The sequence below is a fragment of the Sorex fumeus genome, unplaced genomic scaffold (genome assembly GCF_029834395.1).
Source record: "Sorex fumeus unplaced genomic scaffold, SorFum_2.1 ptg000010l, whole genome shotgun sequence".
Classification (NCBI taxonomy): domain Eukaryota; kingdom Metazoa; phylum Chordata; class Mammalia; order Eulipotyphla; family Soricidae; genus Sorex; species Sorex fumeus.
Window position 1 is genome coordinate 18,407,233 of NW_026606067.1, and position 25,620 is coordinate 18,432,852.

Here is a 25,620-nt window from a genome sequence, read left to right on the forward strand (position 1 = left end):
GTATGTGTGTATTTGCTACCATGTAAACAAAAACGTTAGCATGAAAAATTGAAATGGACAGGTATGACAGGGGGACGGTACTTGCCTTGCACCACATATGATCCCCTGAGTCCATCAGGTGTGATTCCTGAGCACAGGGACAGAAATAAGACCTGAGCATCCCTGGCCATAGTCCTAAAATAAAATAAAACAACACCACCAAAAAAAATATAAAGTCTAGTAATTTTCTCTGTCACTGTCATTTCACTGAAGATTTTCTTGAGGTTTGGTATAATGAATCTTTTTCTTTTGAAAAGTGTCAGCTTTCTCTGGAAATTCATTTCTGGAAATTGTGATGTAGATAAGGGTTCATATAGTGATATCTGTACTATTATGATATTTTCGACCTAAACTCAGTTTCATGGCTAAAAAACTGAGTTTTAATAAGCTCAAATACAGATAGCTAAGCTTCTCTGATCAAATCTGTTAACAGTAAAAGTTTGACTTTTAAATTCAATTTAGAATTTTAATACTTTAATCCTTTGCATTTTAATGCCAAGGATAAAAGACTTAAATATTTGGCTACTGTACATTAAATCATCTTTAGGACACTGTATCTCACAAACTGTCAAAAGACAAACTTGTAATGCTTCCCCACAAGTTTTGTTTTTAGGCCACGCCCAATAGTACTTAGGGATTACTCCTAAAGGACTTAGGAGACCATATGGGGTATGAGGGATTGAACCCAGGTCAGCCATGTGCAAGGCAAGCGTCCTCCCTGCTGTACTATTGCTCTGGTACTGTACAAATAATTTTTGCATGTTTACTTAGCTTATTAGTTTAGAAGGTGCCTTAGCTCTGGACATTTGATGAAGTAACGTTATGGTCGGTTTATGCTGCCATAAAATTTCAGTGTCATGGGCATCAATCATTTAGTTTTTTATTGATCAAGGATTCCCCCCCCCCCACTTGCCACTAAGGCCTAGAGTGCTTGAGCCCATAAATATAACTTGAGGGTCATGGCTCAGCTGGGCAGGGCCAGGCCTCTGTGATGCCAAGAACCAAACTTCCGAGTATAAGGCAGGTACTCCGCCACTTCTGAGCCATGTCCCCAGCACCAACAACTTAATAACTGAAACAATTCACACAATTTGGTATGGAGTGGTTGGAAGTCTGCCTAAAGAAGCAGAAAAGTGTTATGGGCCTGAGCTGTCCTGCTTTCTCCACTTAATTCCTCTCAACATACTCTTTGGTACCCTAATGAAACAAAAAACAAAACAAAACAAAACTCCTAGGAGGTGAATCACACTTAAATGATTCAGCAGGATGGGCTGGAGCACAGTGGGTAGGGTGTTGCTTTCTAAGCAGGTGACATGGGCTTGATCCCTAGCATTCCATATGAGCACCACCAGGAGTACTCCTCAGCACAGAGCCAGGAGTAACCCGTAAGCACTGCCGTATGGTCCAAAAACCAAAGGAAAAACAAAGATTTAGTGGGAAGAAAAAAAAATCTCACAACTGATCACTGATAGAAATCATTTAAAACTGTTTGCCAGTGGAAGTTACCACCACCTCAACCAACTTCCATTATAACATACAGTGAATGTGAAGCAGAAGTAGCAAAGACCAGACCATCACAGGGTCTGTGCACAGGGACACTCACTGCACAGACACTCACTGCACAGGGACACCCACTGCACAGGGACACTCTCTGCACAGACGCTCACTGCACAGACACCCACTGCACAGACACTCACTGCACAGACACTCACTGCACAGGGAAACCCACTGCACAGGGACACTCTCTGCACAGACGCTCACTGCACAGACACCCACTGCACAGGGACACTCACTGCACAGACACTCACTGCACAGACGCCCACTGCACAGAAGACACTGCACAGACACACACTGCACAGGGACACACACTGCACAGACACTCACTGCACAGAAGACACTGCACAGGGACACACACTGCACAAACACTGCACAGGACGCTCACTGCACACTCACTCACTGACAGGGAGGCTCCCTGCATAAGGACACCCACTGCATATAGATGCTCATGTCATAGGGCCGCTCACTGCATGGGGCTTTTCAGAACAGGGACATTCACTGCACAGAGACATACCAGGCAGCCACTGTGCCTCATGGTGGAAGAACCACCGAGACAGATCAGCACTGACATTGCTGCCTTGAAAGCATCATTCCTCTTCCGGGAGGAGAAAGAGTAAGGGGTGGAGATTTGTGCTTACTCCTGGCTCTGTGCTCAGGGACTCCTCCTGGCAGGGCTTGGAAGGTCCAGATGGGAAGCCAGAATCAAACCTGGGTCTAGCAAGCGCTATGCCTGCTGTCCTATCACTCCGGCCCTGAAGTGTCTTTCTTACAGAGCTAGGTAGCCACATAATGAACACCCCATCCTGAGAGCCACGAGGGAGAAAAGATAAGCTGGCAAAGTGGCAGCACGCTCGGGAACAAAGCACCTGTGTCCCACCTACTCAGAATATCCCCACACTGAAAATCATCAGCAGTCACAAACCAGCTTTCACGGATTTATTTTATGAGTGTTCTATTTGCCATTTCTTTAAGTTTTGTCCGAGTAAGCAATATAAAGTAGACCTGTATTTGCCAAAAGGGGCAGATTGGGGTTGAGAGGGAAAATGCGGACACTGGTGGAGGAAAGGTCTCACTGGTGGTGTTGGAACTCTAGCTGATTGGAACTATGTTACGAACAACTTTGTAAGTCATGATATTTTAATAAAATATTTTTAAAAAATCCTCACATTTTCTGAATGAGATTGAGACGTTCCCCTCAATCCCTCGAGCAGGCGCCTCCAGTGGCATTTTCGGACGCAGTCAGTGCACATGACCCCACTGGCATCCCGACTCTCTCCCTCTGTTCTAGAATAGAATGCCTGCACTTACGACATGATATACCTCCGCCTGGGATCCCGCAGATTCTGGGACAAGCAAAGCTGCCCTGCTTCCTTCTCCAACTAAGAGTCAGGCCCCTGTTTGCTGGGGGCCTCACCCCACGGGCCCAGCAGTGTGCCTGGAGGTCACTCCGGGTGGTGGGTGCAGAGCTGGGGTTGGCGAAGGTGGCTTCACTGGAGAAAACCTTCTTGCTGCCGTCCTCGGCTCTCGGCAGAAGGCAGACGAGGCCGAGCGGGCAATTCTCCCATGAGTTAAGAGAATGAGCAACTCAGGAGCACACTGCTGTGTGGGCTGGCTGCCGGCACCCCATTCAACTTACTTCCAGGCTGCCTCTCTTCACCGGGTTCAGCACAAGCAGCTTCTTGAGCAGGTTCTCGCAGTCGGTGGACATGTAGAAGGGGATCCGGTACTTCCCACGCAGGACCCGCTCCCGCAGCTCCTTGGGGAGACAAGAGACAGCAGGTGAGGGCGGTGGCAGGGGCGGGCGCCGGCTGAGACCCGGCAAGAGGCGGGGTGGCCGGTACCTTCAGGTTCTGGCCGTCGAAGGGCAGCGAGCCGCTGACCAGCGTGTAGAGAATGACGCCCAGACTCCACACGTCCACCTCGGGCCCGTCGTACTTCTTGCCTTGGAAAAGTTCGGGTGCGGCGTAGGGCGGGCTCCCGCAAAATGTGTCCAATTTGTTCCCAACTGTGAATTCATTACTAAAACCAAAGTCAGCAATTTTAATATTCATATCAGCATCAAGGAGAAGGTTTTCAGCCTGAGAGGAAAATAATAGAAAGGACAATGTGAAAAGCCCACGTAACAGAGAACACGTGCTCATCACTGTCCCAGACCCCAGCATACATTTTCCTGCCTCTCTCATTCTAAAAACAGAACGTCTGGGGCCAGAGCAATAGAACAGTGGGTAAAAGGCTAAGCCCACCCAGGTTCGATTATTAGCACCTCAATATAGTCCCCCTAGCACTAGCAGAAATGGTCCCTGAGCACAGAGCCCAGAGTCAGCCTAGCACTGCCAGTGTGCCCACACCTCCCCAAACTGGAATAAAAAACAAAACTGAAGAAATAAAAACAGAATGTCACATTAGAAGCCCAGTGTGGCATCAAACTGCATAAGAGCTCTATAAAACGGGACTGATAAAAATTCCATACAAGGAAAACCCTCACTCTCATGCAGAGGGGGAGAGTGGTAAAGAAAAGTCATCTGAAAGCCCTTTTTGCTTCCTCATGGTAAGAAGCACCATGGGATCACAGCCCGCTGTCCGACGGCACTGAACCCCAGTCCCGGGAACCCATGTCCACCTAACGCCCACAGACACAGGGCAGAGCCACAGTGCTCCCAAGGCATCCAGCTCTCACTTAGCATCACTGGCTGATACAAGGCTCAAGGGTTGAATAAAACTCACTGCCAGTCAGGAGCTTCTGTGACTACTGAACTCAAACCTCTGTCCTGCTATATAGGAAGCTTCCTCAATAAAGGCCTGTTCTTCCAGTGAAACAAAACACTATACCAGCTGCTCTGCGCTTCTCCGGTACATGTTCTAACTCGTACCTTCTTCTGAGGTTCACGAGGGTGGCAAGCGGCCTTTCCCGCATACACCCTCCGCCCTGTGCTTTGAGATACTGCTTTTCCCAGACCCTAAATCAGAATCAGGTCAGGAAAAACCTATGAAGCAACCAAGAGAAGTTTTGCCTCTGGAATCCTATTCTGCTGGGCTCACAGACCAGGCTACTCTGCAGATGTTTTATCAGGTTGCGGAAAGGAGCACAATACAAGAAGAACCTCTGACCTCTGGGTATCCCGGGGACATGCTGGGCTCACCAGAGACAGCCTCTCGGTCCGTCACCCAGCAATACCCTCCCCATACTCTCTTCCTTCTCCTCACTCTCCCCTTCATTCTTTAAGCTTGGGAAAATAAAACTGTCCATGCTGAAGATCTATGACATGACGATCTGAGGGACATGCACCCTGGGAAATGACGGGAAAGGAGGTTACCCCCCACTCTCTTCTGGTGACCATCTGAGCAGGCGTGTAGGAGCCATGCAGTTACTCTGGGAGGGAATTCCCAGTACTGGATATGGTGTTATTCACCTCATGAGTGCGACACCAAAATCCCAGGCAACAAAGCCAAAACAAACAAGGAAAACTTCATCCAACTAAACAGCTTCTGCATGGCCAAGGAAACCACCACAAAATGCAACAGCAACCTACCCAACCAGAGAAAATATTTCCATGACCATATATCTTATAAGGGGTTAGTAATCTCCGAAATAGTGAAGGAACTCATATAACCTCATCCAAAAACAAACAAAACAACAGCTCAGTTGAAAAGTGATCAAAACATAGGCCTATTTTATAAAGAAAGCAAGACAGATGGCCAGCAGGGACCGGAACAGGAGATAAACCTCACTCCTGATCACCAGGTGATGTAAGTCCAAGCCTCAGAGAGCCCTCACTCCCCCCTACCAGCCCCCCTGTCACTTTGAATGGCATCATCAAAAACATAAAAAGAAGTGCTGGAGAAGAGAGACCCCTTGGACAGGTTGCTGGGAATGCAAATTGGTATAGATAGTATGGAAAACAGTATTCTAGTTCCTGAAAACAAAACAAACAAAAAACAACTGAAGTTAGACCTAATGGATGATCCAGAAACTCTATTTCTGGGTATAGACGCAAAAGAATTACCCAAGAGAGGTGTTTATAGTCCATGTCATTGCCACAAACATTTTCTTGTTCTAGAGTACACTCCCAATGTATAATTCCCAATGGTTTGGTCTTTATGAAAACACTGACATGCTTCCATTAGTTCTTATTGCTTGGATGTAAAGAATAAGCACTGCTCTTCCTCAGACAGACACTGATTTGTACTCTGATCTTACTTCTGCCTGAACAGGACATCTCAGGGATTTAGTCTGGGTCAAAAGTTTCACATCCGTCTACTAAAACAAGGCTCTTAACAAAAGTGAACCAAGTTCTCTCATCTCGAACACAACCTCTCATTCATACTTTCTTAGTGAAAAAAATTCTTTCTACGAAGTTGTTATGAGAATGAAATACAAACTAATTTTCTTGTGGAGTGCCTGGTACAATTAGGCAACCATAAAGTCAGTTCTAGCACTGTCAAATATCTCTAACTCATCAAGAATGTTTTGTCTAAAACGAGTGGCTTACCTTAAGATCTCGATGAACAATGCACTTTTGATGACAATACTGCACAGCAGACACAATCTGAAATAAATGTTGGAATAGAAGATTCCAAATTATTTTACAGTAAAACATAACTCCCCCCAATTATCACCTCTATCAGATAAACTACTAACTTGTCTTCCAAAAGTATACTTAGTTACTTCAGAAAATCAAGTATTAAAGCAATGCAACTTTTAAACTCTCAAAGAAGTGATGTAACTTTTTACTCTCAAGTGTGGGAAAATTGTATGTATTATCTTGCAAAAAAAAAAGACACAGCAAAGTATTTCTTTATCGGGGTCCATGAAAATTTTTATGGGTAATTAGATTTCTTCATTTATATAATCAAATAGGTATAAATTTGGACTAAAGTCAAATGATTTATTCCAGTGTTGGGGTGAAAGTTTTGGCACACATGAATTAGTATTCCAAGAGGGCTGGTCCAAGTTTGAAGAGCATGTCTATTTTAGGGGTACTTTCAAATGTGTTTAAGGCAGGCTTCTTCAGTGAGGCCAATCTACTAAGAACTTATCAAGTGAAGTATTTACAACATCTTAGGTTTGTTTGTTCACATGGAAAGAGGCAAGATAATCTTTGAGCCTTAAAAAATAAACCCAATTATGAAAAGAGGGAAAATGAAATTTTAGCTTGAACCTTTCTCTAATCCATCTGGACAAAATATTCACTCCATATGAAGACTGTACATTTGTCTGTGTTCATAGCTTTGTGGGTGAATAGGGAAGAGTCCAGCAGTTCAAGAAATAAAGCAGAAATAATCCTGTGATCATTTATCTCTTACACAAAGTTCAGAAGGGGAGAATCTGGTGGCAATTAAGTGCGAGCTACTTGGTAGAGAGAGTCCAATCTGCCGGACAGGAGGAAGTCCCCTGGGAGCACCACAGAACACCCAGATCTGTGACCCGACATCAGCTAGACTGAACACTGAATGCCGGCTAGGCATGCACGACTAGCAGTGGAGATGAAGACTTTTGAAAATGCAGAGGTAACGTGATGGATGATCATGCTAACAGAAAAATATGGCGGTTCCGGTTCCAAAAAAAAAAAAAAAAGAACAAAGTAGTAGATGGTAAAACTGAGAGCTGAGTCCTACAGAATTACCCTAATGACTACTAAAACGGTTCAAAGACGGAGCAAAGCATGAGTAGAAAACAAAATGAACACACAATGAGTTGGATGGAATTCCTTTTCCATTCATTCGGATTCCACAGTCGGTTTATTGAGTACCTGTTATGTGAGAAGGCAGAGCATATGCTAGCTGCCAGGGTGGGGGAGCAAAGTTGCACATCAGGCAGGCCTTGGGACTGCTAGGAGAAAACCCAGGCAGGGATCCCGGAGGAGGGGGTACAGAGAAGTAAGAAAGAATGTCTATTCAGAGATGCTTCCTGGAGCAGGTGGTGTCTGATCCCTGCCACCCTGAACGGAGGGCAGTGTTTGGGAATGTGGGGCGTGGTAGTGTGTGGGGAGGTTGGACCGGGGTGAGGCCACGCCACGTGCTTGAGATGTTAGTGGGGAAAGCACAGCACAGGGGTTAAGTCTTGAGGGACAGGGCAGCAGAGGTCTCTGGATTTCAGCCCCAACACAGGCAGCGTGTGGAGACACTGGTGTTTCTGAGTGGAGTGTGGAAGACTGTGATCACATGGGCGTCCAAGTCCTCCAAATGTGGCTGACTCTTCCCGTCAGATATTTGTTGGATTCGTCGTAAAGAATAAGCTTCAAAATGTGACTTATCTACTTCCCACAAAAACATGCCATTACCCACGTGATGGACACATTTCTGGGCAGGTAGGATACATTTAAGAATCACGCTGTGCGGGCTTGGGAAAGCTTGGGGAGGCCCGTCACGCAGGCTCTGTGTCTGGAAGGCAGAAATGTGCTGAGAAGGCTGGTTCTCGTGGTCTTTTCCCCAAGACATCTTTCCATGACAGCGAAGAAGGTGTGTCACAGACACTGATTTGGTTACCAAATGTGGACTTCACATTGGACAGAAAGGTCTCTAAGAAGACAGTCCCACAGGCACTGCTGTAATGAAAATCTCCTGAGCCACAGGAACGGGCAGATACCTAAACAGGGCAGCTGTGGATCCAGTTTCCATCTCCTCAGCTGACTGTGGTCTCCAGCGTTCAGCATGGCAGCCCGCAACAGGCCCACATGCGTCTGATGGGGCACAACTTCTGCTGGCGTCTGACCAAGCATCTCCATCCACAGCCCTAGCGTTCACATTCTTCCGGGGCCACACTCTCTCCTCTCAAAACATTTGGGATCCTGTGAATATGACACAGGGACCTTGCAGTGTTCCTTCTACTCTAGATCTTTAAAACACGATCACATGCTTAGCCCTGTACGGACTCTAAGACCAGGCTTGGCTGTGTTCCACCGAACAGGTGCAGCAGCTGGGGTTGTCTTGTGAATTCTTGGAGTGGATCAGGAATTCCCATGCCTTAAGCAATCCAACAGTGGGAGAGGGGAATCTATGCCAGGATTTTCCTGAAGGTTCTCAAATATGAAGGTAAGAAGCAGTATCTGATCCCTAGCTGCAGAAGTGACCTCAGACTGGTCAATGGGCCCAGCTAGTCAAAGGCACTGCTAAGGCCTTAGACAGCATATCCTGGCTACAGAGTCTCTGCCATCCCTAATCATATTTTGAAAAGTAGTATCATTAAATATAGAGAAAAATGTAAATTTTTCAAATCATTAAAATTATAAAGAAAAATAAGCTCCTTAAAAATAAATTAAAAAATACCTTGTCAAATAACTACAAAATTTTGTTCATGTATGCATAGTGTATCTCTGCTTTTTAAAAATGGGAGTTAGTGTCCAAATTCTGGGGAAATAGATATACATGGTAAATACATCTAATGTCTGTAATAACTGAGAAATTATAAAGAAAATATTTCCTGGGGCTAGAGCAATAGTACAGTGGGTAGGGCATTTGCCTTGCACATAGCCGACCTGGGTTCAATTCCCAGCATCCCATATAGTCCCCCGAGCACTGCCAGGAGTAATTCCTGAGTGCAGAGCCAGGAGTAATCCCTGAACATCACCAAGTGTGACCCCCCCACTAAAAAAAAAAAAGAAAAAAAAAGAAAATATTTCCCTCTATTTTAAATTTCAATGGCACTCATTTAAACAGCCTTCGTAACTTGAGGCAAAGGAGTGTATTTCAAAATAACCCAGGTTTTGCTTCTTGACTTTATACAAAAGGTAGTAAGGCAAAAAATGTGTGAGGGCCTGGGTTTGATATCTCTCTATCACACACACACACACACACACACACACACACACACACACACATATACACACACACACACGTGCGCCAAGCAGTAATTATCTGCTCTTTATAAATACGTCTATCTCCCAGTCTCTGAGCCTAACCCCACCCACCATGAAAGATGAGCGAACTTTTTCAAATAGCCAGTACTTCATCTTCTGTAAAGTACCCAGGACAATTTTGCAGACATGGTTGTTTTCAGTAAATAAAGAAAACCAGCTGTCAAAGAAAGAATGAGTAGTAATAATGCACTTAAATATTTAAAACATACACTAAATGCATATTTACGTCAATGCACATTTTTAAATGCACTTATATTAAAGTTATTTTAAAGTATTAAAAATGTATATAAATTCCCCATGGGTATTTCATGTCAACTGTAATTTTCTTGCTGGTAAGTAAAGCTTCGGTGACTGAGTCCGAAATATCTGTGATATTTAAGCTGGTGACTCCCAGAGGGGTGGGGCGCCTGGAGGTCATGCCAGAATGAGAGAACGCAGCAGAACGTGGCTGCACATTTCCATTTCTTAGCACTGCTCCCTCTTTCCTGCAGTCTTTAGATTCCGTTATCTGAAGAAGGATCCAGAAACCTGTCCTAAGGAAAAGGGCTTTACATGTCTTTGGTGTAGAATATTTTGCAGTATGTGTTCCAGAAAGTAAAAATTCCATGAGATATTAATAGTGAGGTATCACAAACCAGCTTACTCGGGGGCCCACTTGGAGGACGTGTCATAACGCACTGACCTAGCTCTGCTCGCCTCTCCTTCCAGATTCTCCGACAGTCCTTGCATTTAAATGTGTAAGTGTGTGTTGGGGAAGATCTTGTATCAGTATTACATGTTTTCCAAACGTGCTGACTACAGAACACCTTTACTTGTAAAACCAAGGTTCATGCTTATAGAGGAGTCATTTTAAGCTTTAAATGAAATATTTGTAATTACTGAGATAAAAGTTTTGGATACAGTGCTTGCTTCGGCAGCACATTTACTAAAACAGTTTGGGATGCAGTATGTTGTCTGCTGAAAACACAAATATGTTTCTTGAACAATTTAAAATTCATCCATTGGTCAGTTCTGCAGTTATTTGTAAATATAAGTGTAAATGTGTTCAATTTTTGGCCAGTGGCAAGGGACCCTCATGAGAGTTGGTCACAGAACTCAGTTCTCACACAGTGGGCTTGGACTGGGGGATAAGTTATGGCCCTGGAGACTTGGTGGAGAAGGGCTGGCAGTCTGGCGGGGGGTTTGGTGTTGGAGCTTTATCTCCCCAAACTCTATTATTGGTAGCACTGTAGAGCACAGCCCACAAATTAAAAAAAAATGTTTTAAAAAATTATGTTCATTTTGGTCACTTCATTCTTAAAGGTTAAAAATAAAATCCTAGATGAACTTAGATTACTTTTCCTATTTTATCATTTCTGTAATAAATCTTATGCACAGTGATGGCTTATTATTATCAAAATCTTCTACTATATTTGCCTACTTGATTAAACTGAACATAGCCTTTAAGTCTACAAAAATACAAGTTTTAACACAAAGATACCTTTAATAATAGGGGAATAATCCAATATTTTTTTAAAGAGCATATGTATATACTGTATACAAAAAGCTTGATAATAGGTAGTAAATAAAGGAGTATTTCTTTTCTATCTTGGTCTAATCTGTGTTTCCAAGACTACCAGGTGAGACTATAAATATGTCATTATTTAGAAATAACCATTTCAATTATGTTATATTTAAATTCAAAAAGATTTCTTGTTTGGTTATCTAATCTAAAAAAAGCATAAGAAAGTCGGAATTTCTCTTTTCAAATATCATGTTTTTTGAAGTCTAGTTTGTGATACTATCCATTGCACATCACTAAAAACACCAGCAAAGCAAAGTTGAAAACTACTTTCCATACCTGCCTAAATTTTGCACGGGCCTCTTTTTCTTTCATTCTTCCATGGGCAACTAAGTAATCAAATACTTCACCTGAATCAGAAAGGCAGAGCAGGCAGTAAAATATACATTGATTTTCACAGAACAGTAACGCAATGTCTAGTTTTGGCCTTGTTTTTAAAGACGCTTTCGGCCCACATTTGTTTGATAGCGCTATGTCAATCACAAACTATTACAGGAAAAAAGGGGAAAAAAAACACATGTAGAATTGAGTATCCTCAGCAGCTTACAATTTTGCAAAACTCTTTTAAAAGTCATTAAAACATAACCAAGAAAATTTGCTTTCTGCTTTCCAGTATTATGCAAAAATACAGTCAACTCTTTATTATCCATTCTCATAAAGGGCAGCCACAGCATGGACAATGCAAGGTGATATGGGGCTTTGTATTGGGGCCTATAGAGACAAAGGTCTGATTAAACTCCACTTGTTAGGCTGCCTCGGTCAAATTCCTTCTCACTGGCCCTGTCCACACTGGTGTCTTCCTTTTCCTTCGTACACTCCCCATGCTTGAGTTCACAACACCCAGGCCATCTGCTTTGGTCTGACCCTCTCCTACGGCATTCACTTTACACAGTATATGCATCTCCACCTTCTCCGCTCAAATGAATGGCAAACCACTGAACATCCAAATCACAGGTGCATCCCCAATGCCATGAGACAGAACAGAAGCTGGAGACACAATACATATTTCTTGAAACAGCTGAAACAGAACTAGTGAACTAGAAACTTAGAAGTTCCCTTAGAGCCATTTATACATCTAACTTTAAAATTTTTTGTCTAGTCATAGTGAAAAAACTAATGTTTAGCTACAATAGAAAACATATCTCAGGGCAAGGGAGGAATTCATTTGTTCCATCTTTAGAATTTGCAACATATAAATATACATGTACATTAAAAACACACACAAAAAAAGGAGTTCATGCAAAGTGGCTAAGCACTCAGGCTTTAGAATCAAACCAATTGAAGTGTGAATCCTGGTTTAGCCCCAAGGAGCTACTGAGACACAGGATGATTTCTTAACTTCAGGAAGACTTATTTTCTATCCTTCGCCAATCTCATATGGGCATTGTGAGGATTTCATGAGATAATGCATGTGCTTAGCACAGTGACTGACGTATATAAAGCACTCAATAAATTATATATTTGTATCTAGCATACAGATATATGACATAGACACATATGAAGTATCAATCCTGAGATAAGTGAAATGTGAAAAATCAAATATGCAGAGATGTATGTCAGATGGAACTAGAACAGCTACAATGTTGGACAATACACGCAATCAAGCACACTTAACAGAGAAAATGGGATGACGGAAAACAGAAATGAATGGATGCTCTAGTTGCTCTCCTAGCAATTCATTCTCGATATGTGTGTTGGGACTAGGAGAGACGCATACAAAATTAACGAATGTGGGCTACTCTTAAACTCTGCCTGGACCACTCAAAGTTTAGCCGTTACATGGTACGTTCCTTCACTTAGACTGTTTGCTTAGGATTTGCTTCCCCAACTAGAATGCAATTTGCTTGTGGGCAAGGACCTGGTCTTTGAACATCACCCAATACAGTTTGCATAAACAAGGGAAGAAATAAGGAAAAAAGCAGCCCAGGTGCTTCTTTTAATAGCTCTTGGCACTAACTGTAGTTCTAAAAGCGTAAAAACTTTACTTGCCTACCTGATCACTGAACATCAAAAGATGTTCAGTGCCGTAAGTGGACCTGAATCAACCATCCAAGAGGGAGGTGATGAACTTAGCTCTTGTCTATACTAGACTTCTAAGTGAGTGTGTCGGACAGATTCAAGTCTAAAGTAGCACTATAGCACTGTCCTCTGGTTGTTCATTGATTTGTTCAAGTGGGCACCACTAACATCTCCATTGTGAGACTTGTTACTGTTTTTGGCATATCAAATACCCCATAGGGAGCTTGCCAGGCTCTGCTGTGCGGGCAGGATACTTTCGGTAGTTTGCTGGGATTCCCTGAGAGGGATGGAGGAATCAAACCCGGGTTGGCTGTGCTTGCAAGGCAAACACCCTACCCGCTGTGCTGTTGCTCCAGCCCCAAGTCTAAAGTAGCTAGAAATAATCTTCTGAGGGAAAACAGGAAGATTTTTGGTTTCCTGACATTGCTACATGAAGAGTCAAGAGAAATGATTCCAAATCTGCTGCTAGAGAACCAAGGTGGTTCTGTTACAGGATCGCTGATGAGCAGATAACAGATCCACAGAAAACCTATCAGGGGGCATCAGAATGAATGAAGGGTCATGTGGTCTGGGCTGAATGCCAGCCAAGTGCCTCTAGAGACACTGCCCTCCGGGTTCTGTCGGGGGGAAAGCAGGGCAACTGTTCCCGACTGCCGTGGCGGGCTCTCCCCTCCACAGCACCAATAGAGAGTTGACTGTACTTACCATTCATGGTTAAAACAGAGTGCAGAGTAATGTCAACACAGCCTTTGGTGAACCTTCCTAAAAATAGAACCATGTCCACAGACTTCCAGCAGCCTAAAAATTGTCATATCAAAGCCTGTCTGGCCCCTTTCTCTAGACTTTAGCTCACCAAAAGGAAAAAAAAAATAAGAGTCTAACGGAACTAAAAATAATACTCAGGGTTCCCACGCTGACAAACAGCTACATAAACCCAATGAAAGAATTAAAATGAAGAAATAGGTCATGATGCAATATTTTTAGGTTCAGTAATGTTCTTACACACCTACATTTCATGCGGATTTGCATGGATATATTAATATTTTTTAAAATCTTATAATAATAAGCATCAACAATGTAGGCAAGCTTTTAAATTAAGTTAGAAAAATACTATATTTAGATGGTTTCAGGATACCCAGGGCTTTGCAGGGCCTGAAAGATAGTACAGGGGTCCAGGTGCTTGCTCTCAACAGCGCTGCATGTATCCACCTGAGCATTCCCAGGAGTGATTCTTGAGCACAGAGCTCAGAGTAAGCCCAAACACTGCTGCTCATGGTTCCAAAATGCAGACAAACAAACAAAAAAGGATGAGTGGGGGTGTAAAATTTTAAGTTACTGAAAATTTGAATCTGGATAAAACTAAAAGAGCAAAGCATATAATATTTGTAGCAAAAAAAATTTTAGAACAGTAAAAACAGCATAAAACATACAGATGGGATGCTAGAGACGGAATTAAATCTTTTACGTTCTACATAAAACTTTACTTACATAAAAATATATAGTTTTATTAGCTGAAAGGACTCAACACTACATTCAACACCAAATTTTTCTGTTGAGTAGCAAAACAACTAAATTCAGGCAAAAGAGACAGTACAGTGGGAAGGGGTTTGCCTTACACATAGCTGACCTGGGTTGGATCCCCGGTGCCCCAATATGGTCCCCCAAGCACCACCAGCAGTGATCCCTGAGCACTGACAGGAATGGACCCAAAATAAAACAATTCTGGGGGTAGCCCCAAAGCAGCAACAACAAAACCAAAATCAATCAAGATGGTTTCAATCATTTCAGCTGCCTTCACTCTCCTGCAACTGTTTCATTTTTCTCAGTCTTGAAAACCTTCATGTTTCCTCTCCTTATTTATTCTATTTTAATTCACATATTTAAAATTTCTGAGAAAGTTAAGTCCCATCATGAAAGAATATTATTTTGGTAAAAATAGCTCTCAATTTGAGGGCCAGGACAGGAGGAGAAAAGATGTTTTATTAATTATCAGTGAATAAAATGAACATACATTTAAAAAATTTTAATCAACAGAAAGTAATTCCTATTATTGACAATATGTAGTCAAATATCCTGCTATTTCTCTATCAGCTACGTCTTATAACTTATACAACATCTTTATATATCTATATGTGTTCAAGTGGGAAGTTTATGAGTTACCATATGTATGATATATATATACATATATACACATACGCTGAGTTTTTGCCATATCTATGAACAATGAATAAAACAAATATCTGACCTTGAACACTTTTCCTATTGGCTTTAATTCATTATGAAATTGAGATTTCCTGCTTACAGCTAAGAGCATTTAATCATCATAATAGGACATTTACATAAGAGAATTTGGAAGTCCACAGATAACAATGCAATCTAGTGTTTTGAAAAAATAGCTCCAAGTAATTTTTTTCACAAATGAAACATTCCAACTTTTAAATGTTGGCTAAATAACTCTTGAAAGCAAACAAGAATTTTTCTTATGATGTCATTTAAAGGCATTCTTAGAAGATGACAGATTCATTAACAATCACACCAGAATGTTAAAAGGAGCCGTTAGCTGTGGATTCTGCGTTGTATCTTGGGCCCTCATCCTTACCCCCGCTTGCGTACTCCATGACTAAATACAGAGTCTTCTCCGTTTCAATCACTTCAAATAATTTTACTGAAAAAGAAATCAGAGACAGGACACTGTCATTGTTTTCACATTGAACAGGTTTTAAGAAAATTATATTCTGCTTAATTTTCTTAATAGTGGAAACTTTCTTAATAGTGAAAAACTAAGCCTTTAATAAAAATTAATTAGAATTTCAATTTGCCAATTCTCTGAAGGGTTATTACTGCAACGGAAGAAAGCTACTTACCACAAAGTGATTTGAAACCAACTATTAGGTAAAAAGGGAGCTAAGGTAAAAAATTACTATCAACTCATCATGATTTCTAATTAGAATAAGGTATTAAAAAAGGAAAATTTAAATAAGAATATTTGACTGAGGCTTAAAAAAAGAGCATATACTAAGAAATATATGAGCAAGTGTTAAACAATTTTGTGCAGAAACAAAATGTTAACAAAAATCGAATGTATTTTTTTTTAAAAATCTACTGTTACAAGATTATGCAGCTGAAATTATACACCATAAGAAGTTACAATATATCTCTAATAAAATTGAGATTTTAAATGAGGTAGGAAGAAGTGTTTAATAAATAGAAATTAAAAGGAAAAAATCTATTCTCAGAATCCAATGACTGTGAAAATATGTGACCACTAAATTTACTTTAAACATGGGAACAGGGGGAAAGAACTGGAATTTAGGGAAATCAAGTCTCTTAATGTGAAAATAAATTCTTTAAAACTTATTTTCCTATTAACTATGATCAAACCCAAGTGAATATTATTTAAATGACCTGAAATCCATTTTTTATAAATACCTAAGTAGAGTGCAATCTCCATTTGGAGAGAATTTATAAGGAAGGAAAGAACATTCAAAGTTGGTAAGTAAAAGTAAGTAAGTAAGTAAAGGCCCTCCCATTGATCATCAATTTGCTCGAGCGGGCCCAGTAACGTCTCCATTGGAGACTTTGTTGTTACTGTGTTTGGCATATCGAATACGTCACGGGGAGCTTGCCAGGCGCAGTAGGCAGCGCGTCAGTCTCAAAGTTGGTATTGGACAGAAAACAGCAAGCAATGAGCAAAACAGTGGCCTGCTGACTTCCAGTAACTTCTTTTTATTTTGGGGTCACACCTGGTGCTGCTCAGGGCAGACTTCTGGCTCTGCACTCAGGGATCACTCCTGGCAGGGCTGGGGAACCGTATGGGATGCCACAGAGCGAACCTGGATCAGCCACGTGCAAGGCAAGCGTCCTACCCTCTGTGCTCTCTCTCCAGTCCCTCCAGTAACTTCTTTATCATCTCTTTTCAGTCCAAGTACATGATTCTTTTCAGGTCATTAATGATGCCCCCCTGCCCCAAAATACAAAATATCTTTAAAATTGAATCTTTTCAAATAGGTTCAATTAAAGGAAATATTTCATCATCAATTGTATATAGAAAACACATACCTATGTTAGGATGATTTAATATCTTCATTATTCGTACTTCTCGAAACAACTATTAAAGGAAACAGATATTTCTGTTACAAGAAGAAGGTTCAAGCAGTTAACCAGCCAAAACATCATTTGAAAGAAAACCATCTGCTCACAAGACACTACAGGACCCTGGGAATGTACTAGGGGGTCTTATTCCTAGGACTGTTTGACTAGACAGCAAGAAGGTGCTGTGTGGGAGGAGACAGCGCAGACAGTCAATCTGCATCACATGACACTTCTTTTTTAGGAAATAAGAGACAAATAATGGTGGCAGATGAAGCCAAATGCCCAACAGATCATTCTGCTGTTGTTTGGGTCACACACAGCAATGCTCAAGGGTTACTCCTGGCTCTGTGCTCAGGGATTACTTCTGGTGGTGCTCAGGGACCACATAGGGTGTCAAGGACCAAACCCAGGTCGGCTGCATGCAAGACAAGAGTCCAACCCACTGTACTATCTCTCCAGCCCCCACAAGATTTTTTTAAAAATCCAAGATGTATATAAATTTATGAAATATGAATGATATAAACAGTTTCAACATTATTCAAATTTTAAATCACGGTCATCACGGTCCTCCCGTTGTTCATCGATTTGCTCAAGCGGGCCCAGTAACGTCTCCATCATGAGACTTGTTACTGTGTTTGGCATATCGAGTACGTCACGGGTAGCTTGCCAGGCTCTGCCATGCGGGCGAGATACTCTCGGTAGCTTGCCAGGCTCTCCGAGAGGGGCAAATTTTAAATATAATTTGAAATCTTCTTTACATTTAAAGGGGAATTGGATGACAGCTGAAGATAATAAAAATATATTTGCTATTATTATACTTTATATATTAACAAACCAAAATGAGTATGTCACTTCAAATATGAATGCCAACACTTCCCATCATTTCATTTACTTTTAAAATGCCATAAGGCCCATTTTTCAAAACCATGATTTGTTTCCCCCCACCCACCCCCATATTGTTTCTGAGTATTATTAGACTAAGAGATTAGAAAAACCAGCAACTGGAGTGACTCAAATCACCAAATGAGCAAAATGTAAAATCAGTGCTTCTAGAATGAACATTTTTCTGAGGAAGCTCATCCAATGGCCAAATGGCCGCTGAAGAAGAGACTTGATATCATAAATCACCAGCAAATGTGAATCAAGACCAAAAGTGACAGAATATTTCCATTTGCTTCAGATAAATACCCAGAGGGGAACTGATGGATCACACAGCAGTTCTTTGAATTTTGGAATTTTGTTTTTAGGGTTTGGCCATACCTTGCCATACTCAGGGACTCTTCCTGGTGCTGTGTTCAGGAGTGACCCCCTGGTTGTATCCGGGGGGCCACATGCAGTACGAGAGACCAAATATGGAGCCAGGGTCAGCTGCATGCCAGACAAATGCCTGAGTCCCTGTACTATCTCTCAGGCCATGCTACTTTTGATTTTTGGCGAAAATTTTTTACACAGTTTTTCCGTAGTGGTGGCTCCAATCTACACCTCACTAACATGTTACTAGGGTTCCCTTTTCTTTACACCCTCACAGTATTTTAATAATGGCCATTCTAATAGGCATAAAATTTTGATTTGCATGTCACTGATGACTAGAGAGGTTGGGAATCTGTTCCAGTACTTGTTGGCTGAATGTCTTCTCTGTGTATTGTGGGAAAATATCTATTCAGATCTGACTGGGTCATCAGATATTTCTGCTATGGGTTACAATGTGTTCTTTATGTATTATGTTTAGTAATTCCTTATCAGATACATGATTTGAGGATATTTTTCTTTTTCTTTTTCTTTTTTTTGTGTGTGGAGTACATACCCGACAGTGCTCAGGGCTTACTCTTGGCTCTGCACTCAGGGATCACTCCTGGCAGTCGGTGCTCTTGGGACCTTTGAGGTGCTGGGAATTGAACCCAGGCCAACTGCGTGCAAGGCAAGCACCTTACCTGCTTCACTATAGTTCTAGTCCTGATTTAAGAATGCTTTCTACCAATCAGCAGCTACCTTTTTAGAATGTTTACAAATTCTTTTACAATTTACAATACATAGCTGTTTTTAATTGGCTGTAATCCAAGAGATCAATTTTTGCTTTTGTTGCCTTTGTTTTTAGAGTCAGACCTCCATCCCCCACCCCCAAATCATCAGAATGATGACAAGAACACTGTCAACTAAGTTTTCTTCTGGGATTTTTACAGTTCTGGGTCTTGTTCAAGTCTTTAGCCCACTTGTTCATTTCTTTGTACATGTGAGAGAGAGGGTCCCTGCCACTCTACGTGTGACTCAGTTTGGTTCTCCCAGCACCACACTCAAGACTGAGATTATCCTTTCACAACCATATGCTATTTTTTTTTTTGGTCTTTACGTTGTGACTAATTGGATTAACCTTTATTTTTTAAGATTTTTAAAAAATGGAATCACTGTGAGATAGACTTTTACAAATCTGTTCATGATTAGGTTTCAGTCATACAGTGTTCCAACGCCCATCCTTCCACCACCATACATTTTTCAGCATCAGTGTCCCCAGCTTCCCTCCCATCATCCCAACCTTCCCCCCCGCCAAAGCCTGCCTCTATGGCAGGCACTTTCTCTCTCTCTCTCTCTCTCTCTCTCTCTCTCTCTCTCTCTCTCTCTCTCTCTCTCTCTCTCCTTCCCTCTCCTCTGTCTCTCTGACCTTTTAACACTCAATTCTTGTGATCATTTTCAACTATTATTGGCATACTGGCCCCTTTTCTATCTTATATCCCCTTCACCACACACACTTGTGGTAGATTCCAACCATTGACCTGTCCTCCTAGCCCCTGTTTTCCCTGGCCTTGGATATTAGTCTTCACTATATATACTTTTATATACCACAAATGAATGCAGTCATTCTATATCTCTCCCTCTCCTTCTGACTCATTTCACTCAGCATGATGCTCTCCATGCTCATCCATTTATAGGCAAATTTCATGACGTCATTTTCCCTAACAGCTGTGTAGTATTCCATTATGTAGACGTGCCATAGTTTCTTTATTCAATCATCTGTTCTTGGGCATTCAGGTTGTTTCTAGAGTCTGGCTATGGTAAATGGTGTTGCAATGAACACAGGAGTGCAGATGGTGTTTCTGCTGTGTGTTTTGGGGCTCCAGGGTATATTCCCAGAAGTGGTATTGTTGGATCAAATGGAAGCTCAATTTCTTGTATTTTGAGGAATGTCCACATTGTTTTCCACAACTATATACTCTTGACTCCTCTGCCATCAGCTTGACACGTGGGGTTGTTTCTGGGCTTGCAATCAATTCTGCTGATCATGCATCCAGTTTTTGTTTTTGGTGGTTTTTTTTTTTTTTTGGTTTTAGGTAAACACAGGCAGTGCTCAGGGCTCACTCCTGGAGATGCTCCGAGGACCAGTCTGATGCATCTGTTTATGCCAATATCAAAGTTATTACTATAACTATAACTTTGTACACTACAGTTTGGAACCAGTGTGGTCAATGCCTGCAGTTTTGTTTCTCTCAAGACTGTTTTGGGTGTCCACTGAGGTTTTCTGTAGTTCCACAGAGAGTTTAAAGTTGATTGTGTAGTTCCTGTAAAAGAGACCACGGGGCACTGAGATTCTGCTAAGAATCCTGGTGCATCCACAGAGGTCTTGACTGTGCCAGCAGTATCAGTTAGTCTAACCCACAGGATGTTGGTTTTGTTTTCACTTTCTTCCAACAGTGTCTGACTGTTTTCACTGTTTGTGTTTCACCTTCTCAGATTTGTTCCAGACTGTTCATTCTCTTGCTGTGACTGTAAACAGTGGATGGTTTCTTCCTCCTTCCCGCACTCCTCCCTTCATTGCTGTGATGACAACGAGGGTCGTGCACGTACTGCGCTGCACTCGCTGCCGCTACACTTGGCCATGGTGCTCTCTGGGCGGGCGCTCAGGGCTGTGCCAGCACGAGGCCTGCCTGTGGGGTTGGCAGGGGGCGCGGTGCTGCCACATATCTTTTATTTACGATGCGTGCCAGGGGTGGCACGTGGGTGCTGAAGCGCCCACCCTGTACGATACCAGATGGCAAAGCCATGGGGACCTCAAACAGGTACACGGGTGGTTTGGGGAGTCAAGCTCGTGCCCTCATGCTGGTTGGCAGGTGCTTCTGCCCCCAGAGCTGGGTCCCTGGTGGGGCTGCTTGCTCGGTCTCTCCTTCCAGCAACTTGTTTTCAGGGTATAGGAAAGTAGCAGAATTTGGCCTCTTCACTTCTGTATCCTATAATTTTACCGAGCTTGCAGACTAGATCCAAGGATGATTTGGGGCAGAGTTTAGGGATGTCTCCACAGTACTACATCTAAAAAGAGAGAGAGCTTTACTTTACTTCCTCTTCTGGAGGGAGGTGTTTCTATATTGTGCTCAGGAGACTTGGGGCCACTCCTAGTCAAACTTGGTCCAGCTCTTCAGGTTTGACAGTTCAGTGCTCAGGCCCGGCAAGGCAGTGCTGCTGGGGGCCACCTGGCTCACATCCAGTGCTCAAGGGTCCAGAAACTATTGGGGATCAACCTTGGAGCCTCACCCTGGTGGAGTTCAGGTCTGTCTTAGTTCTCTATGATTCCATCCCAGAAAACTGTGCGAACCGAGGAATGCAGCCATTTCTTCTGAGTTTCCAATTTCTTGCCATGCCTCTGCTTGAATCTTGCTTTCTTATTCACAGTGTTAAGTTGTTGGGGGTGTCTGTAAAAGCCACAACTTGCAAGCACTACTGGATGGGGCAGCTTCGTATCAATCTCCAGTTCATTGCCAGGCCAAACCCAAGACTGGCATCTGAATGCCTCCAACGCACAGAACCACAGTGTTCTTTCCCTGAAGGATTCCTCCAAAACACAGAACACTTGTCAGAAGCCCCAAACATGAAAGTTTGTAACTATCTCACAGGGATTCAATAAAATTAAAAAAAAAAAACCTTGTCAGAAGTGTTCTAGGGCCTACACCTGTCAGCATTGTTACTGCAGATAAGAAATCTGAAGCTGGTTTTCTCTGGCCAAAGAACAAACCACCAAGGTCTATTAGCCTAACAGCAGCACAACTGATTCCACTTTGGTGTGTCAGAGTTCTGCATAGAGATGCAGAACTTATTTCCACTAATTTCAAACAAAATTAAACCTTGAGCGACAGTACAGTGGGTAGGGTATTACCTTGTACTTGGCTGACCTGGGTTCGATTCCTGGCACCTATATGGCCCTCTTGGCCTGCCAGGAGTGACTGCTGAGCACAGAGGCAGGAGTAAGCCCTGAGGACCGCAGGGTATCTTCTCACCCCAAAGGAAAAACCAAAACCCAAAATGGAATCTGGGCACAGCCCTGGGTCTTGAACTCAGATCTCAAAGGGCTGCAATCTAGGCACGGCCCAGGCGGCACCTCCAAGCTCAGTGGGCTGGTTAGCAGGCTCACACCCTTCCTGGAAGTGACAGGAGCGAGGACCCAGGGTTCTCGGTGGCTCTCTGTCGCCAGCACTTGGGATGGACTTTCTGGTCCTTGCCTGGAAGCTAAGGAGGCTTCTCCAATGTGGTTTACTTCACCAAGTCTGGGTGGGTCATCTCCCAGAACATGGCGCAACCAGGGGTATGACCAGCTACCACACACCTTTCCCCCAGCCTAAGGGGGGAACCAACTGCCGTCCAGCCCACACTCCATGGTAACAGACTGCACGGCTGGTCACCAGAGGATGCCACTGAACCTGTCCAGTGAGAGTCAACCCCACTGCGAGTGCACTGTTTGACCAAACAAACTCAATGGAATACTTAGGAAAGTCTTGAAGAAAGCGACTACAGAGAGCTCTGCCCTGTGAGGCCGGGGTGAGACCAAAGTCAAAGGTTAGAAGAAAGATCTGAGACAACTTCCTGCGCTGCTCTAAACCGACCTCCACAAATGAAAACAACAACAACTATAAATAGCAGCAACTGTTTTCTGGGTCCATGGCTGTCTCTGCAGCAGATAAACAGAGCAGGATGCCAATCCGCAGACCTAATCTGGAGAGAGGAATGAAGCCTGGCGCTGCGTGGAAAGAGAGGCTGATGGACGGATACCACGTGGTCGATTCGACGGTCAACTATTTACACGCTCTTGAATGACCTGACCCCGCAGGAGAGGGCCCTGCCTCCCCAAGGGGCCTCTGTGTTTCCAGGGCTGGAGGCCGGGATGGGCACAGCACAAACGTGCCTCCGTCAGCCTTGGTTCTACAGCATCTCCTGTCTCCACGCAGCACCTCTCAGGAGGATGCTGCTACCTGATGAGAAGTCTCGAACCCAACTCCAGCTCCTGCACCTAGTGAGGGATAGCCCCCACTGTGGCTGGGAATAAACATTCCCCTGTGAATAACGCTGCGTGGCTGATGGACTGTGTGAGCTGGGCTGTCGGTAGTATCCAATGCGCGATTTGGTCCTTGAATGCAACCCTAAACCGTGGCGACTCTGCTCTATGGAGAACAGAAAGGAGTTAGGATGGGCTTAAAAATCATCCTGTGGAAAGTGGATCGCTTGAGTGGATGATGGTTCCCCCTCCCTTGCAAAAGACATCACAGAGACACTAAGAGAAGTGACGCAGCACATGTCAGAAAGCTCATTCTTTTCTTTTTTCTTTTCTTTTTCTTTCTTCTTTTCTTTCCTTTTTTTCCTTTATTTCTTGTTTTGCTTTGGGGTCACATCTGCTGATCCTCAGGGCTTACTTCTGGCTTTGCGCTCAGGAATTACTCCTGGTGAGGCTTTGGGATGGGACAGTATGGAAACCCTGGTCGGCTGTGCGCAAGGCAAGCACCTACCCACTGTACTACTGCTATGGCACCAGAAAGTCATGTCTTACTCCAGTCAAAGCCACGGCACCCAGCCACTGGGTTCCCAGCTAAGATCAAAGAGGCTTGAGATCATGAGGTCAGGCTGTCTTTGAGAAATCACAAGCACATCTAGGGGAGCTGGGCTTCAAAACAGAAACTTGAGCATCTGCCTACAACTGCCTATGAGAACGGAAGGCAAGGGGAGGGAAGGAGAGGGGGCCGGGGGGAGAGATCTTCCGGTCAAGCCTTGTGGAATTCCACTACAGAGGAAAAGGCAGGAAAGGGCAATGTCCCAACTTACAGGAAACAGAACAAGAGGAAGAAGGCAGAGGAAACGCATGAAAAACTACTTTTCCATAAATGTCTGTTAGATTAAGAATTAATTAGTGAACAGATATCTCTAGCTCTGCGATAATGTGCATTTCTTCTTTCCCTTGTTTCTAACTTCTTATTTCCACTAAATTCAAACAAAATTAAACCTTGAGTCAAAATCACAGATGGGGCAAGAGTCCTGGGTGAGGCCCGAGGTGCTGAGACCAGGACGAGCCCTGCCCAGCCCCCTGGGAGTCAGGTGCAGCTCCTGGCTGGTGTGTTGCACTCAGGCAGTGGGAAACGGAACATTTCCACTTGTGGGATGGTAGAGGGAATTCTTACTATGCTGTGGAGATCTTTTTTATCGGGAGATATTAAATTTTTTAAAAATATGATATTTGTATGTTAAAAGTGCCCAATAAGAAGTCACTTTTAAGTCCTTTTCCCAGTAATTAAACAAGGTTTAGTACTAAACAAGAACCGACAAGTTTTCAGAAAATTCAGGTTTTTGATCAAGAAATACTTGAAACATAGTCTGGTCTGTTCAGAAAATCTGGTTATCTTATTTTCAACATTTAAATAGTAAGTGTTTCAGCCAGAGGTTAACATTATTGGTAATACCTTTAAAACATTTGTTGTGCATTTTTTTTATTGTTGTTGTTTTGGTGTTTGGGCCATGCCCTGCAGTGCTCAGGACTGACTCCTAACTAGGTCACTCTTGGGTCACTAGGGTCACTCCTGAAGGGGCTCAGGGGACCATACTGGATGCTGGAGATTTAACCCAATCAGCCATGTGCAAGGCAAGCGCCCGAACTGCTGTACCATTTCTACAGCCCCTTAATGGCATTTTATTAGAGCACTGTGATTGACAAGGCTATTCATAGCTGGCTTTTAGACATATTATGTTCCAGCACCAATCCCACCACCATATCGTTTTTCCCTCCACCAGGGTTCGCAGATTCCCTGCCCACCGCCCCCTTCCCCAACCTGTCCCCTTGACAGGTGCATTTTAAACGTTGGTTGTTGGAGCTTAGATCTCCTGTTCTCAGTGTTGCTGACTGTGGCTGGGGTACCTCCTACTCCTTCACACCACCAGTGTCCTGGAATTGCCTCTGCCCTGCTCCTGCTGCTTCCTGTCTGTCTCTTCTTCCCCCTTGATTTCTTTCCTTCTCTGTCCTCCTCCTCCCTATACTCTGGGGCCAAGCTGGTAATAATGACTTTTAAAAGATACCGAAACAAACACCTTTTCCCTCCAAACCCATCAGATTTCAGTGTGAAAAATATATTTCTCACCAATTCCTCACACTGCCTGCTAAACAGACATCTCGCAAATGCCATGGCTTTACGATAACCTATTTTCAGTATTTCTTCCAAAACCAAAACAGGATCAGGCTTGCTGGTGACCACTAATTTC

The 25,620-nt window shown here is 43.1% G+C and overlaps 1 protein-coding gene across 2 annotated transcripts in view; it reads right to left on the minus strand.

Annotated features, from left to right (window-relative positions):
- MARK1 (microtubule affinity regulating kinase 1) overlaps positions 1–25,620 on the minus strand; it is an 82,232-nt gene that overhangs the window by 19,420 nt on the left and 37,192 nt on the right. For both annotated transcript variants that reach the window (XM_056110842.1, XM_056110841.1), the window contains exons 4-9: positions 17,092–17,140; positions 15,632–15,697; positions 11,293–11,363; positions 6,087–6,143; positions 3,438–3,674; positions 3,233–3,352 (exon numbers count right to left, since the gene is read on the minus strand). In XM_056110842.1, coding sequence (XP_055966817.1) covers positions 3,233–3,352; positions 3,438–3,674; positions 6,087–6,143; positions 11,293–11,363; positions 15,632–15,697; positions 17,092–17,140 — 600 coding nt within the window. The remainder of the gene's footprint in view (positions 1–3,232; positions 3,353–3,437; positions 3,675–6,086; positions 6,144–11,292; positions 11,364–15,631; positions 15,698–17,091; positions 17,141–25,620) is intronic.